Here is a 15951-nt window from a genome sequence, read left to right as displayed (position 1 = left end):
TCTAGCTAGCTATTTGGCTAGATAGCTAAAAGCTATCTAATTGGATTGGATTTGCTTTTATTCGTCTCGCAGTGGAGAAATTTACATTTCACAGCAGCAAAGTTATGAATAATAATACATTTCATTCATAAGCGCCTTTCAAAACTCTCAAGGACACTTTACAGCTATCTACTAGATGGCTAGCTAGCTATCTAGCTAGATATCTATTATCTATCTAGCTGGCTAGCTGAATATATACCTGGCTAGCTATCTAGTAGCTTTCGAGCTGGCTATTTGGCTAGCTATCTAATAGCTATCTACTAGCTGTCTATCTGGCTGGCTAGCTATCTAGCTAGCTATCTATTAGCTATATAGCTAGCTATCTAATAGCTATCTATTAGCCAGCTAGCTAACTTTCTATCTATTTGAGTTACTTCCGGGTTGAGTGAACGCTGGCGCATGTGGCCGCCGCTGCTCACCCACAGCAAAACTTATCCTGTGACAGCAAAGTGACCTTGAGAGTTTTGAAAGGCGCTTATAAATGAAATGTATTATTATTATTATTATTATTATTATTATTATTGTTGTTATTATTATTCTAAACCAATGGTGCACTTAGTGTCCTTAAAATAATAATCCAACGCGTGTAATTTAAGAAAATACATTTCAGCGTGCATATTCACATCTCATAATTCCCTTGCCGACATTTTTACTGTATATCCCTCAAAAACGAAACCAATATCAGAATCTCACTTGGCGCTCTCAAAACGTGATTAAATAGAAGGCTGTTTTAATGCAAGCCAATTGAGTCACACTCTTCGTAACTGATGATGCCCTCTGAAGATCTTGTGAGTGCATACCACCCCCCCCCCACTCTGTCTTGCTTTAGTTGCATAGCAACAGAGAAACTGCAAAGCTCCAGTTGTGTCGACGATGGGAGCGGGCCGCACACGTAGCCGCACTAGATAGAAATTAAGCCCACCTCAGCTTCAATTATGAATGGACCTCCATCGCCACATGGCCTCGAGGAAGACACCCCCCGCCCTCCCACTCTGACCTGTTCGGATTGATAAGACTTTGACCAACGCTTTGGTCCCTTTGCCTAAAGGGAAAGCTAAATTTGAGCTTTAATCATACGTATTGAACTCACATGATTAGGGGACGTAAATGAATAATTAACTGTCAGAGGAGGCGCAATTATGATAAGACTCTTGTTGATGGGAATGTGTGAGGTTAATGATTTGGGGTCAGCTTTGAATGGAGAAGTAAAGAGCCTCTGGTTAAAGCCAGATATGGCTCACATTTTTTTGTTATTTAGTTTTAATTGTTGTTTTGACTTCAAAATGGCGTCGCGAGAGTGGCTGCCTTTACAGCAGCTCCTGTGTTATGTTTTACTTTCATCACTTTGTTGGTATGAAATGTACATTTTTCCACTGCGACACTAATCCAATCCAATCAATCAATTTGTATCAATACAAAAAACATTAAATAAATAACATTGTACTCACCAGATTGGCATGCAGAAGCTCTGTGTAAGACACTTTGTCCACCTATACTTAACTTTTTTTAAACTGCTTTCACGACACAAAATTTAGCGATCAATTTTTTAAATATTACACTCCAAATACTACATAAAAAATCGAATTAAAAAATTAATTAACACCAAGTTAATAAAAAGCTTCCTTTAAAAAATAATTCATAAAAAGTGCAAAACATTGTGACGTTCCAAAAACAAAAACAGTACAAACTAATCCAGCGCAACTAGGATTTTTTTTTATTATTGCAACCAACTGGAAGACAATACATCACATAAACATCATTGCAGTTTCTCAGAAAAAAAAATGGAAAACAAAATAAAACAACATTTATATTTATATATATATTTATATATAATAGTTTTTTTTTTTTGCCACGGTATTGGACGACGTTGATATTTACATGTAGTGATGAAACGGGTCTGGAACTCATTCTTTGGCAATACGATTGCACAATAAGGAAGAGGAAGAGAGGAGAAAGGTGAACATTTACTAAAAAGCCAACACACCTGGGCGTACTCTGCGTCACGTCTCGCTGACCAAAAACAGTTTAGCATTTTTTCTTTTGACATCACAAACCTATGGCTTTCCGTTTCTCAAGCTTAGACAGTCACCAAATAAAATGGCGGGACTAAACCGTAGGCCAGAGGTCCCCAACCCCCGGGCCGCGGACCAATACCGGTCCATGGGTCATTTGGTAGCGGGCCGGCGCAGAAAGAATAAATAATTGAAATAATTTCTGTTTTATTTATTATCATCTGAGTCTGAACGATGTGTTATTTTGAAAAAATGAAAAATGACCAGATTACATCTGTCTATGACTTACTCTTGACGCATGTCAAAACGCTTGTGTAGATCACGTGATACATACCGCTCAAATTAGCCCAACGTAAACTAGTAAAATGAGGAAAAAAAAACAAACATCTTTGGAGTTGTATAAGAAATACACAATGGATTCAGGTTTATTATTATATTTAAAGGACATTTTACGTTTTAAGACTCGCGCTGAATATTCCGGAAGTCTTGTTTCTGTGTTGATGACGAGTCCGTACGTGACGTCACTGAAGGAACGTCCCTGACCGAAAAAAAGGACACATTGTAGCAGTCCTTCCATCCAGTCAATGCATTTTGCTGTACTTGTTTGGTCTGAAAACTTTGTGTTGCACCAAAAAGAAGCAGAAGAGGGCGACAAAGCTACGTGTAAGGAATTACTCAGCCTGTGGAAACGAGCTGATTAATTCCTTACGCGGAGCTCCCCCCAATATTGCCTCAAAATGGCACGGAATAAATTATTTAATCGATTGCAAACATGTATGCTTTCCTCTTCAGAACTATTTGAATTATATTCATAACTGGATAAGTAACAAGAAAGCATCTTCTCTGAATCTGAAGCCATTGTTTTGATTCTCGAGCAAGGTAAGACGTCTTGGCGTGACACCACGAACAAGGAGGCGGAGCCTTCTGAAACTGGCCATTTCCGGTTTCAGTTTTTTTGCAGTTTCAGCACACTTTAAGTCATTTTTATTGGTGTTTTGCATTTGACTAAAAATATCATACTGCGTGTTTTGGGTATTTTAGATGCTATGAAACGTTTTTCTGATGTCAGTTAGGAAATAAAAAAGTGATGTCGGTTGTCCTTTAAAAGAAAGAAAAAAAAAACAGTTTCCATGCCTGTCGTATCATTTTATGTTGTTGTAAATATCCGCCGGTCCGTGAAAATATTGTCTGTGGCGCAAAAAAAGGTTGGGGACCACTGCCGTAGGCTATATTTTGCCCAAAAGAGCACAACAGGGAACTAAATTGGCAAGTTTAACTGACTTTATGCCTTTTTTTTCGTTTTGTTTGGCAGCTTTGAAATACAATACTCTTCGGTAGGGAAGTAGACGACTCGCTTGGTCGCCAGTTACTGAATGTAAATGAGCGAAACAGGAAGTGTTTTTCAAAGCCGCATACCTCGACGTACGTTTTGATCAATTCAACGTGACAGTTGGCAGCGCGTGAGTGGGTTGTTACTGTAAATACAGCAGAAGGGCTTGACCTCACACAGAGAATCACACGGGATAGGTGGCACATGACAAGGCATTGACTGACTGTCTCCTTTTAGCCTTTTTATGTTAGCATGGATACCGTACCCCTCCCCCCCAAAAATAAAAAAATAAAAAAAACAGTAATGCGTGCTACAGTTGGCAAAAGAATTTCACCAGTGTGAATGGGACATGCATACATTGAGAAATGTGGCCTGCTGCTCAAGTTCACGTTGATACTAATGGCTTCCAAAGTAAATAAAACGACATTCGAAGCCAGAGCACAAACAGTGTCTTAATATAAAAAAAAAAAAAATGGGAATGAAAGAACGCCCTGCTTTTTAAATTCCCAAATGAAGTCATTCTTCATTCGTAGCTGGAAGAGATAAACTTGAGAGTGGAAGTACCTTACGCTGACAGTAGATCTAAAGAACAAAAGTGAGCTGCTTAATCCTGCTTTCAAGGACAACCGACGCCATCAGACAAGTTGTGTCCATAATTTGTAAAATCACTTCAAATGACTTCTACTGAGCTTATTTTACAAAGATTCCATCGCATATTTCTATATTTTACGTTTTAAGACCTCGCGCTGAGAATTCAGGGAGTCTTGTTTTTGAGTTGGTGACGATTCCTGTCGTGACGTCACTAAAGGAACACCCCTCACCGAGAAAGCCACACACAATGCATTTTGGGTACTTTGTTTGGTCTGAAAACTTCGTTTTGATTCGTGTTGATAGCGAAATTTGAAGGAAAACATAAATAAATTGTTGTGTGTTGCACCAAGACGACTATTTGATACTTGTTGACAAATATTCCCATCAGACAAATCAGCCCATTTCCAATGGAGCTTGGGAGCCATCTTGTGTATTTTCTGGGCGCTACACTGGAGTCCAGATGCCTCAAAAGGAGACGGAAGAACTTCTTTAATCAATTGCAAACATGTATGCTTTCCTCTTCAGAACTATTTGAATCATATTCATAACTGGATGAGTAACCCAATCTGAAGCCATTGTTTTGATTCTCGAGCAAGGCAAGACGTCCTGGCGTGACGTCACGAACAAGGGGGTGGGACCTTCTGAAACTCGCAATTTACGGGGTCATTTTAAAGTAGTTTTGGGACACTTTAAGTCATTTTTATTGGTGTTTTGCATTTGACTACAAATATTAGCTTGAGTGTTTTGGGTATTTTAGATGCTATAAAACGTTTTTCTGATGTCAGTTAGACAACAAAAAAATGGTGTCGGTTGTCCTTTAAATCTTTGAATATGAAACGGCAAATATATTATTCAATTAAGGATGGACATCATACTTGAAATAGTGTGTGTCAGTTTGGTACATTTACACGCATACACACACACACATGCTCGCTACACAAACACATTGTAGGCTAACAACTGTCATTTATTAGCTGGCTAGCTAGCTATCTAGCTGGCTGGCTATCTGGCTTTCATGCTATCTATCTGTATATCTATTAGCTATATAGCTAGCTAGCTTTGTAGCTAGCTAGCTATATAACTAAATGGCGTTCTACGTCTACTTCTACGTCATATTTTCTATTTCTGAATAACTTTCGGAATGGCAGCAAATGAGTTAATCTCGATTAGCTAGCTATCTATTGGTGATCTATTAGCTAGCCAGCTGGCTTTCTACAGTATTTGAGTAACTTCCGGGGTTGAGTGAACGCTGGCGCGTGTGGCTACCACTGCTCACCCACAGAAAAACTGATCCTGTGACTGCAAAGTGACCTTGAGAGTTTTGAAAGGTGCTTACAAATCAAATGTATTATTATTATTATATTGTATGTATTATTATTATTATTGTTATTATTATTATTATTATGGGATGCAAAAGAAAAATACTGCCATGTTCAACAAAGAAATGTTTGTCAACACAAGTCATGACAATAGAGGTACTGAAATCAAATGCAATGTGAAACTAAGTGCTCACACACATACAACGTACACTCATACGGACACACATGTATTGTGGAATAACATGTGGGGGGTTAATACTGATCACCAAAAGTCCTAAACCATTGCACGAGTCGAAGACAAGAAACCAAATGTCAAAAAAATGGCACCCTCGGCCCTCAAGTTGCAGAGTTACGTTGCCACGTTGCTCCCTGAAGGTGTGTCTTTGAAAAGCCCGTTCAAGAACCCGAAAAAGGATTCAAATCAACGTTAAGAGGAGGATCCATGTCAGGGTTTCTTCAGCTGTCATCTGTACTTCTTTGAAGGTGTCGGATGTTTCGCTTCTTACCCAAGAGGCTTCGTCAGCGAACTAAAATTTTGCTGGTTGTTCTGGCCCTATAGTATATATCCCGACTGTCCAGAGATAGTGGTGCCAGACCTCTGCTCTGATAGGTCTGATATATATATATATAGCTCTGGCCCTATATAGGGCCAGAGCTACCAGCAACATTTTAGTTCGTTGACGAAGCCTCTCGGATAAGAAGCGAAACATCCGACACCTTCAAAGAAGTACAGATGACGACGGATGAAGAAACCTTTTCATCGATGGATCACTCCTGTACGACTGAGAGCTTACACAGACGTAAGATTTGGAAAAAAAAGACAAGAAAAAAAAGTCAATAAATTCACGGGTATAAGAATTGGCGCAAAACATTTTTTGTTTCTCTTTCCTCTAGGATCAAGATTTATATGAAAATAAGTCATGCTTCATGCTAAATACATTGTTTATCTTACATGTTTCTTTGAATTAAAAAAGATTTGCTTTTTAATCTTATTTACAAGCACCCATGCAATATAACTGAGAAAAAAAAAAGTCCTGCAGGTCAAATTGCTTCAATTAAGAAAAGGGAAATAAAAATAAAAGAATAAAATATTTTAACTTTTTACAGAGTCGCCTGCCGCGGGACAAATTGCTTATATTTTGATGAGGGTAAAAGTGAAAGAGGGAAGAGACACAAACATAACCTTTGACACGGTTTGTGTATATAGTTCTGAATGAATACGGTAGCCACAGGAAGCTACAATGTCCTTTTTTTCCCGGGAGACAGGAAGTAAAGTTTTACATGACGACAAGAAAATGAAGGAGATATTGCCTCACACCCGGCGCACTATCCATTTATGCTGAGAAACATGTTTTTTTTTTAAATATCTATTCTTAAATACTATGAGTGCTCTTGAAATAAAACCATGATGGCTTTTTTAAGTGGCATAAAATAATATCAAGTGCGTGAATATACATATCACATTGGGTTTTACAATTATTTTGACATTTTACGGTCGTCCTTGTCAAGCTTCACTACCGCTGCCTTTGGGTGTTTTTTATGTTATTTTATTTTATTTTATTTTATATAGTGATACCTTGGCTTACGAACTTAATTGGTTCCCAGAAAGGGCGTGTAAGGCCAAAAATGTGTATTCCAAATATAAATTTCCCATAGGAAACCATTAAAATGAGAATAATCCGTTCCTAGGTCCCCATAAAATATAATTTTCAACTAAATAACCCTTAAAACTACACAAAATATACCTTATTTTTGTATAATAAATGTGCTATTGTATGTTGTATTGTATGTAAAATGCTTAATAAATACTTTGTTTAAATTAAATTAAAATGAAAAAGGGGTATTGGATAGTTTCTCACGGCACACCTGACGATCTCTCACTAGTGTGGTTGAAAATCACTGGTCTATACTCTGCCTTTGAACTATATCAATATTTGAACTTATCAATAAAGTTGAAACGAGTCCATTTTCTCACTCTCTCTCTCTCTCTCTCTCTCTCTCTCTCTCTCTCTCTCTCTCTCTCTCTCTCTCTCTCTCTCTCTCTCTCTCTCTCTCTCTCTCTCTCTCTATTTCTCTCTCTCGTCTGCCTATCTATTTTCATGTGCAGCTCGGTGTTTCTGTAACCCCTCACCGCTGCGTGTGTCCAGTCCCCTCCTCTACCACGGATCTTGACCAATCACATGCGGCTTTAACCGAAGACTCGGGGCGGGGAATAGAGGAGAAAAAAAAGCAGACTACCCTTTCCAGCTTCGTTCAAGAACCGACTCGTTTGAGAACGACACATAACTCATTGTGTGTTTCCCAAAAAATAGTTTGTATGGCAAGATTATATTAACGTTCGTAAGGAGAAAAGTTGGTTAGCTAAAGCGTTCGTAAGCTAAGGTATCACTGTATCATAATTTTTTTGTCAGCTGTCATATTGGCTACATGAAGCAACCTGGTCACTTCTCTTTGGCACAGTCTCGCATTTGTGCTCGTGGATGTAAAGGAGAGTGATGCTTCGGAAGGGGTTCCGACCCCCCTTTCGCCCTTTCTCATAGGCTCTGCCGCCTTTGCTGGCATCACTGCAAGATTGCTACAGGTTACGCGCGTAAATAAACAAATATGCAAGACAAAACAGCCATTTTCTGTCATTGTACCGATTCGCTCCCCCCACCCCCCCACCTCCGACGTGTCCGAATGAATGCTTTCACTATGGCTTTCATCCCCTTTGGAACAAAAAAAATAAAAGAAAAAGACACATGAAAAGTACCCATTAAGTGTTGCTGTTGCACATGTAGGAAAACATAGATTTTTGATATTGCCACAAATAAGTAGGATTCACCTAATGCCCTGCAGATAGATAAGAGGGAAATGAGACGCGTCCATGGAGACTAAAAGGTGTTACCTGTCCGTCTATTTGGGTGTCGTCTGTGTCGCCGTGTTGACTCCATGATGTACCGTGTTTGTCTTTTAGTTTCTCAGGGCCTCTTTTTGCTCCTTCTGGCCCTTGGCGGTGCGATTTGTGATGTTATTGAGGCATGCTCGAACCCCGGCTAAGTGGAGCAGGGAGCCGGCAGCCTCCTTCATCTCCTCGTCGTCGCTTTCCGGCGGTTTCTCCACCGCCCGCCGTTTTTTCAGCGGGAGCGTATCGCTAAAACCTCTGGCTCGGTTTTTGGTCCACGTGAAACTGCTTCCTGCCAGTGTTCCGGGTCCCGCCCCCATGCTACGTCTTTGTCCGCGTAGGGGTTGCTGGGAAAGGTAGTTGGCGGCGGCGACGACGTGGGGGTCCACCGGGACCTCCCTGGGCTCGGGTTTGATGTCGGATTGGATTTCCACGGCGATGATGTCGTCGTCTGCCGTCGGGGATGAAGGGGGCGTGGCCTGGGTGGAATCAAGCCGGTTGGGGGATTTGGCGGTGCTGTAATTGTGGTCTTCCTGAAGGTCTTCGCCGCAAGGTGGAGGTGAGTAGCAAGAAGGGCTTTCCTGGCCTCGTTTCAGGAACTCACCTATGGAAGATCTGCGGGGAAGCCAGGGCATGAAATATTGTTACTACTTTTAGCTTGTAGTAGACGTCGAGAACTGCTTCATGTCACAAGAGGGTACAGAAAGTGCTGAACAATGAATGACTCTCTGTGTCTTTGTGATGTCATATTACTAATAATAATTATAAATTTCATTTGTAAGCGCCTTTCAAAACTCTCAAGGACACTTTACAGTCATGTAATTTTTTTTGTGTGGGTGAGCAGCGGCAGCCATTCGCGACAGTGTTCACTACCTGGAAGTAACACAGCAGCAAAGTCTATCAATTAATAGCTAGAAGGCTGGCTATCTATTATCTATCTATTAGCTACCTAGCTGGCTGGCTATCTATTAGCTATCTGTTGGCTAGCTAGCTTGCTATCTATTAGCTATCAATTATCTAGCTAGCTAGCTTTTTATTTATTTGAGTTATTCCAGGTTCAGTGAACGCTGGCGCGTGTGGCTGCCGCTGCTCACCCACTGCAAAACTTATCCTGTGACTGTAAAGTGACCTTGAGAGTTTTGAATGGCGCTTATAGATGAAATGTATTATTATTATTATTATTATTATTATTATTATTATTATTATTATTATTGTATTTTGGGCAGTCGCCCTCATTTCAAGCTTATATAACTCCAGACCCATATAATTTAGGAATTAACTTTTTTTCTGACGAAATTTGTTCGGGTTTTAGTTTTTTTATTATGATTATTATTATTATTATTACATGCGGGAAGTTTGTGAGCAGCGTTGAACATATGGCACATGTAAAGTCGCCCCAACCTTATGGCCGAAGTTCTGCTCCCTACTGGGTTGACAGGAACAGGTCTTATCACGGGGAAGAGTGCCTGGCTCCTGACACGGGCGCCGTTTTGAATCACACCTCGAGGAACTGGAAGACAAAAGCAAAACACGAACATTTACAAGACGCTGAACCCGCACCCACGTAAAAATTTGGATTTATTTGGAAATCAAGAGCTAGGAATGGTGAATGGTGGTCATCACACGGATGGACGAGGGGGAGAAAAGCCAGCGGTAGTTTCTCCAAAACACGATTAGATGGCGATAAGAGCTCACAGCAGCTCAATGAGACACCGCCGACCATCTGAGGAGGCCAACGGGGGCTCTATTGATGAGCAAGGCGGGGTTAAATTGAGCGGGAAAGCGTCATAAATGAGTTAAGGGCGCTGTGATCCATTCAATTACCAAGCAGTGCAAGGTTCTGCGAAATCGGGCTTGTAGCAACGCATAAAGGCTGTTGGAACTCAGGAGGAGGACATTATTCCGCTTTCTGCTGATTGGGTCTCAAAAACCCAACGTTGCAAGAACCCAACGCAGGATAACCACATAGTACCAGTGGTAGGCCGTCAAGGCCTGCAAAAACTTCTCTGCTGGCCTAAAAATATCTGAATCACAGACTGATGCGAGATATATTCTGTCCGTGAATTCTTACTAAATAATTCCAAATTGTCTTTCAGATTCCTTTCATTAGTTTCCCCCTGTTGCGCTGCTTCCAGATGTTCGTTTTTTGTACTTAAGCGTTTAACCAATCACATTTCAGCCATCATTTGTTACCAGGGTCAGAAATCTGCCTTCACAATCAGTTTTGCGGGCCCTGTGTTGATCAAACTTGCTCTAACCAATTAGATTTCGAGTTGGCAACCCAAAAGGGTTCAAGGCCATCTTGAAGGTGCTGGTCAATGTCAGAGTGATAAGCACATACTGGCCAGAGCTAGCACACTGTATCATTAGTGAGCTGCATAAGCAAATATATTGTGTTGTGTTAATATCAGTTTTGGCAACCCACAATGGAGGAAGGAGGAGAAGAAAGGGATTTGGTTGGAGATTTAATGTTCAAAAAAGATGGACTATTGAAGAAAAAGTGATTCAGAAAGGTTGGTCAGTTATTTCCTGGCTAACGGGACCCTCTAGTGGACTTGTAGTAAATCACACCACACTTTTTACAGTCTGGATTGCTTCAGACATAGCACTACTGAAGGCCTAGCGATGAAATCCACGACCCGGTGTCACCTTTCCTTTCCTGATACTCAAAAACCAACGACACCGTTCACCTAAAAGTTGCTCAAAGTGCAGAATTTGTTTTAAGGTGTGTACACTTTTGGGCATAAACTTTTTCATTTCGTCTAGTTGTCATCAGTAGAAGGACGGGAGTCTTGTGTGGGTAAGTAAAATGTTCCCACTTGAATGAAAATGACTCCCCTCCGCAAAGAGCAATTTAGCTAAGTAATGCTTTAATCAAATAAAAGCCAAAGGCATGTGACAAAGCCCACCTGGAATGTTTAATCTGATCAAAGCATGGAGGAATAGATCATTTGTCAACCAACTATTGTATCGGGACCATCACGGCAGCCAAATATAGAAAGTGGAAACTTCCCGCAAATGGGACAAAGAAGCTCGCAGCAGGCCGACACCTGGAACCACCGCGCAACTAGGATGATGGAACGGCTTTGGAATAAATCCCCGATTGTCCTCAAGTGACCCGCAGGAAAAAATTTGGACTTCCAAACCTTTTGAGAATCCGCGGTGAAATCTCCAAATACTGCTTTACCAACACCGCTGATCCAATGTGATACGTTCCACTCAAGCGCTGTATCAATGAACCGTTTCCATGTCACCACTGGAGGTCGAGTATGGCAAACCAATCCAAGACAAAAACATATAGTGATACCTCGGTTTACGAACCCATTGGCTTCCGAACTTTTCGGTTTACAAACATTCAATTTATGACAAATTTACCTTGGCATACAAACTATTTTTCGGGATACAAACAGAGTGCCGCAAAGAGTCCTGTGTCATTCGCGAACAAGCCTGTTCTCCTCACAAGAAAATGGCAGCCGACTCATTTTTATCCTCTATTCCCCAGCCCGCAGTCTTCGGTTAAAGCCACGTGATTGGTCAAGAACGCAGCAATGAGTGGAGGTGATTTAAACATTAAAGAGACAGGCAGACAACAGAGACAGTGAGAAATGGAGAGAAAACAGTGAAATTTGGACTCGTTTCAACTTTGGTTCAAAGGCAGAGTATAGACTGCAAGGTTAAAATACCCATCAATCAGGCTTTATAAATAACCCGTACAAGCCATCTGTACATTTGATGCAAAAACAGTAGCCAAAATGGAACTGTATAGTGCCACTTAGCAGTTTTTTTTTACGACGATACTAGTGCAGCGTGTTTTACCGGAAACAAATTCCTTGTGTGTTCTACATACTTGGCAATAAAGATGATTCTGATTCTGATTCTGATCCGGAAAAAGCGATCAACCCAGCTAAACTGAACACAATTGATGAGGAACAAGGTAAAATTATGGCAGAGAAAGCACCTACAAGGGATCATTCCTCAAGATGGTGAAAGAAGAAGGCTACGTTCCTCATCAAGTGTTTAATGCTGAGGAAACCGACCACTCCATTCCATCAAGCCATCAATGATGACCATCACAAAGGTAAATAAAATCACTTTATTATACAGTACAGTTTATTTCTTTCATTATAAACCCCGCATTATATACAGCGCATTACAAAAAAAAAATCACAAATTGATTTTAAGGTAACAAATCAGCGTTTTAAAATCAGTGCTCTTCTTTCACCCCCTTTTTTTTCAGTCTCACACCGCTCATGATCACTTTTATGGAGAGAAATTCTATTTGTTTCGGGAATAAAATACCCCTCAGCATCCCGAAGCGGCCATTTGCAAAATCTCTCCGCGACATTTATTTGTGTCCGAATCCTAAAGCAAAGATGACATCAATTCTGGATACATTTGAGGTACGCGTAGATCACGCTTGGTTTTGTTTTCACTTTCCTTGCCTTGCCTGCTGTAATCTTATTGAGTCCAGTTAGTGTGGCTCTGCCCCCTTGATATCTCCCGCTCTGCTCTCCATAACCTTATAAGTAAGTCTCTGCGCAGTCTCTTTTTTTTTTTTTAATCTTGATCACTCACTGCATGCTTGTGTACGTGGTCAGTGCATTAGGTCTCTTCGGATTGACATGACCGCCCCCCCCCCCCCTTACTCCGCACCACGACCCCTCTCGCCTGCCGAACGAAACTCCCCACCTCCAGCTGCAGTCGGGCTTTAGGTCACCATAGCAACGGCTCTCCTTCCACATGCCACAGAGTGGTAGATCATGCATCGGCGGAGAAAGTGACAGAAGAGAACGAGAATGAGGGTAGAGGGGGTCGGCGGGGGGGGGGTAGTCTGGCTGTATTTGACCTGGACTCTCCAAGCTCAGTGGCGCACTTATGACCAACCACTGTTTGTCCTTGACACCGACACACATAGCTCAAGTGCAAGGTGTATGGAAAACTGTGTGTGTGTGTGTGTGTGTGTGTGTGTGTGTGTGTGTGTGTGTGTGTGTGTGTGTGTGTTTGCGTCTGAGAGAGAAACAGCGCCTCGCTATGTCTCGTCATCCCTCCTCATCGATCCGTTTTTCTATGTATAGTGATGACTCATATCTCCAAGCGAGCATGTATGCAAGCTTTGCAGTAACTGAGTCGGGGGATGTAATGCAAAGATGCCAACGACGCAGTAGGAAAGCAAAACATTTATTTGAGTATATTTTGATGTGAGTGTTGATGTAAAGTGACCTTGAGAGTTTTGAAAGGCGCTTATCAAGGAAATTTATTATTTGCATTTATTTATTTATTTACTTATTTATTTATGTGTGTATTTGCGTTTATGTATGATTTTTATTTATTTATGTGCGTATTTGCTTTTATGTATGATTATTTATGTATTTGTTTGTTTGAGTGTTCATTTATTTATGTATTTATTTGTGTGTTTATTTAGTCATGTGTTTATGTATATGTTTGTTTGTTTGTTTATTTATTTGCTTTTCCGTATGTGCATTTATTTTTATTTTTTTTGTTGGAGTATTTGTTTATTTATGTGTTTTTTTAATTCATTTATTTATGTATTTTTTTGTTTATTTATTTGTTATTCTGTATGTGTATTTATTTGTTTGTTGGGTATTTATTTATTTATTTATTTATTTTGTTTGTTTGTGAGTATATTTAGTTATTTAGTGAGTCATTCATTCATTCATTCATTCATTCATTCATTCAATTGTCTATTTATCGATTTATTTATTTATTTGCTTTTATGTGTGTTTGTTTGCGAGCATATTTATTTCTTTACTGAGTCAATAAATCATTCATTCATTCATTCATTCATTCATTCATTAAATTGTCTATTAATTAATGTATTTATTTTTATTTATTTTTATTTATTTATTGGCTTTTATGTATGTGTTTTATGTATTTGTTTGTTTGCGAGTATATTTAGTTATTTACTTAGTCAATTAATCATTTATTCATTCATTCATTTGTTCGTTCATTCAATTGTCTATTTATTAATTTATTTATTTGCTTTGTCTGTGTATTTATTTATTTGTTTGCAAGTATATTTATGCATCCATCCATTCATTCATACATCCATTTATGTATTTAGTTATTTGTTTATTTATTTATGTATTATTTGTTTGTTTATTTATTTTCAGAAAATGGTGCACTGTCTTTTTACATCAGGTCAGCTCCTCTACCTTCCCGTCTGCCTCGTAGTGCGTCTTTGTCTGTCCCTCGTCTCCCCCCCCCCTAGTCTGTCTACCCGTTTTCCAGGCAAAGCGAAGCATTGAAATCCAAGCCCCCAAACCCCCCACCACCTACTTTCATGCTCCATACACACACACACACACACACACACACACACACACACACACACACACACACACACACACACACACACACACACACACACACACACACACACACAGACTCCTCCAGCCTCCTGTTAAATGAGTTCCACATGGCCCCCGCAGGCAGCCGTCTCCACGCCGCCGGCAGACAGGCAACAAGTACACACAAACACACGTGCCGCACCGGGTTCAAAGGTCACTCCAGGGAAACTTTGATACAACACAACTGTTTAAAAAGTGGCCCCTATCCCTCCCCCACCATCTAGCTGCTAGTTTGACCGCCGTGTCTTTGAGTGTGTGCAGCATGTTCAGGTCTCGGGGCAGAATGCAAACTCATGTCGTATGGCTAACCCGGCTCAAAACGCTAGCGATGAAAGAAAACAGCTAACTGGCTTGTCTGTTTGACAAGCTAGCTGAGTGTTTAAGTGGTCGGCTGCACTGACATGTGCTGTTACTTACAGGGAAAGGGAATGAGGGGGGAATACGCTCAGTCATCGTAACCCTGGATGTCGATTCCACACATCCACAACACATATAAAGCCAAACTGCTAATCAAATCTGTCAACTCAGAATTTGCAATGCCATTAACTGATTCTCTGCCAGATACATGCAAAAATGTGTCGACTCCAGTGCCAGGGTTTTTGTCATTATCACTCAAATCCCAGGACCCACAGAATATCCAGTTTTAGGACTACATAAACATTCAGCAAAAGAAACCTTAGACTCTCTTCTTTCATCAAAAAAAAAAGTTAATTCCTAAGTCATATGGGTCTGGAGTTATCTGAGTTTGAAATGTGGGTGGCTTTACAAAATACAATACAATCTTTTGACAGTGAGCTATTAGAGTGATACCTTGGCTTACAAACTTAATTGGTTCGCAGAGTGTGTAAGGCGAAAAGTGTGTATCCCAAAAAATAATTTCCCATAAGAAACCATTAAAATGAGAATAATCCGTTCCCAGGTCCCCATAAAACATAATGTTCTACTTTCTAATTTTCTAAAACTACACAAAATACACCTTATTGGATGTATAATAAATGTGCTATGGTATTATAATTAAAGAAATAAAATGTACTTTATAATAAAGTCGTTTTATTTACCTTTGTGATGGTCGTTGATGGTTAATGGAATGGAGTGGCCGGTTTCATCAGTATTAAACACTTGTTGAGGAACATGGGCTTCTTTCACCATCCTGAGGAATGATCCCATGTAAGTGCTTTCTCTGTGATAATTTTACCTAGTTCCGCATCAATTATGTTCTGTTTAGCTGTGTACAGTTGGCTTGTGCTTGTTATTTGTGGAGCCCGATTGATGGGAATTTTAACCTTGCAGTCTACACTCTGCCTTTGAGCATTCAAAGTTGAAACAAGTCGCAATTTCACTGTTTTCTCTCCATTTTCTCTCTCTCTCTCTGTCGTCAGCCTGTCTCTTGAGTGTTTAAACCACCTCC

General features: G+C 40.2%; 1 protein-coding gene across 1 annotated transcript in view; it reads right to left on the bottom strand.

The window, feature by feature from the left end:
* Positions 1 to 1737: 1737 nt before the first annotated feature.
* The window catches only part of LOC148883532 (forkhead box protein N3-like), a 57181-nt gene continuing 42967 nt past the window's right edge, over positions 1738 to 15951 (bottom strand). The window contains exons 5-6 of the mRNA XM_089022193.1: positions 9577 to 9685; positions 1738 to 8790 (exon numbers count right to left, since the gene is read on the bottom strand). Of these exons, the coding sequence (XP_088878319.1) occupies positions 8244 to 8790; positions 9577 to 9685 (656 nt within the window). The 3' untranslated portion in view covers positions 1738 to 8243. The remainder of the gene's footprint in view (positions 8791 to 9576; positions 9686 to 15951) is intronic.

Source organism: Hippocampus bargibanti, linkage group LG19 (assembly GCF_051943395.1).
Source record: "Hippocampus bargibanti isolate YZ-2025 linkage group LG19, ASM5194339v1, whole genome shotgun sequence".
NCBI classification, from domain to species: Eukaryota; Metazoa; Chordata; class Actinopteri; order Syngnathiformes; family Syngnathidae; genus Hippocampus; species Hippocampus bargibanti.
This window is presented reverse-complemented; position numbering and strand designations above follow the sequence as displayed.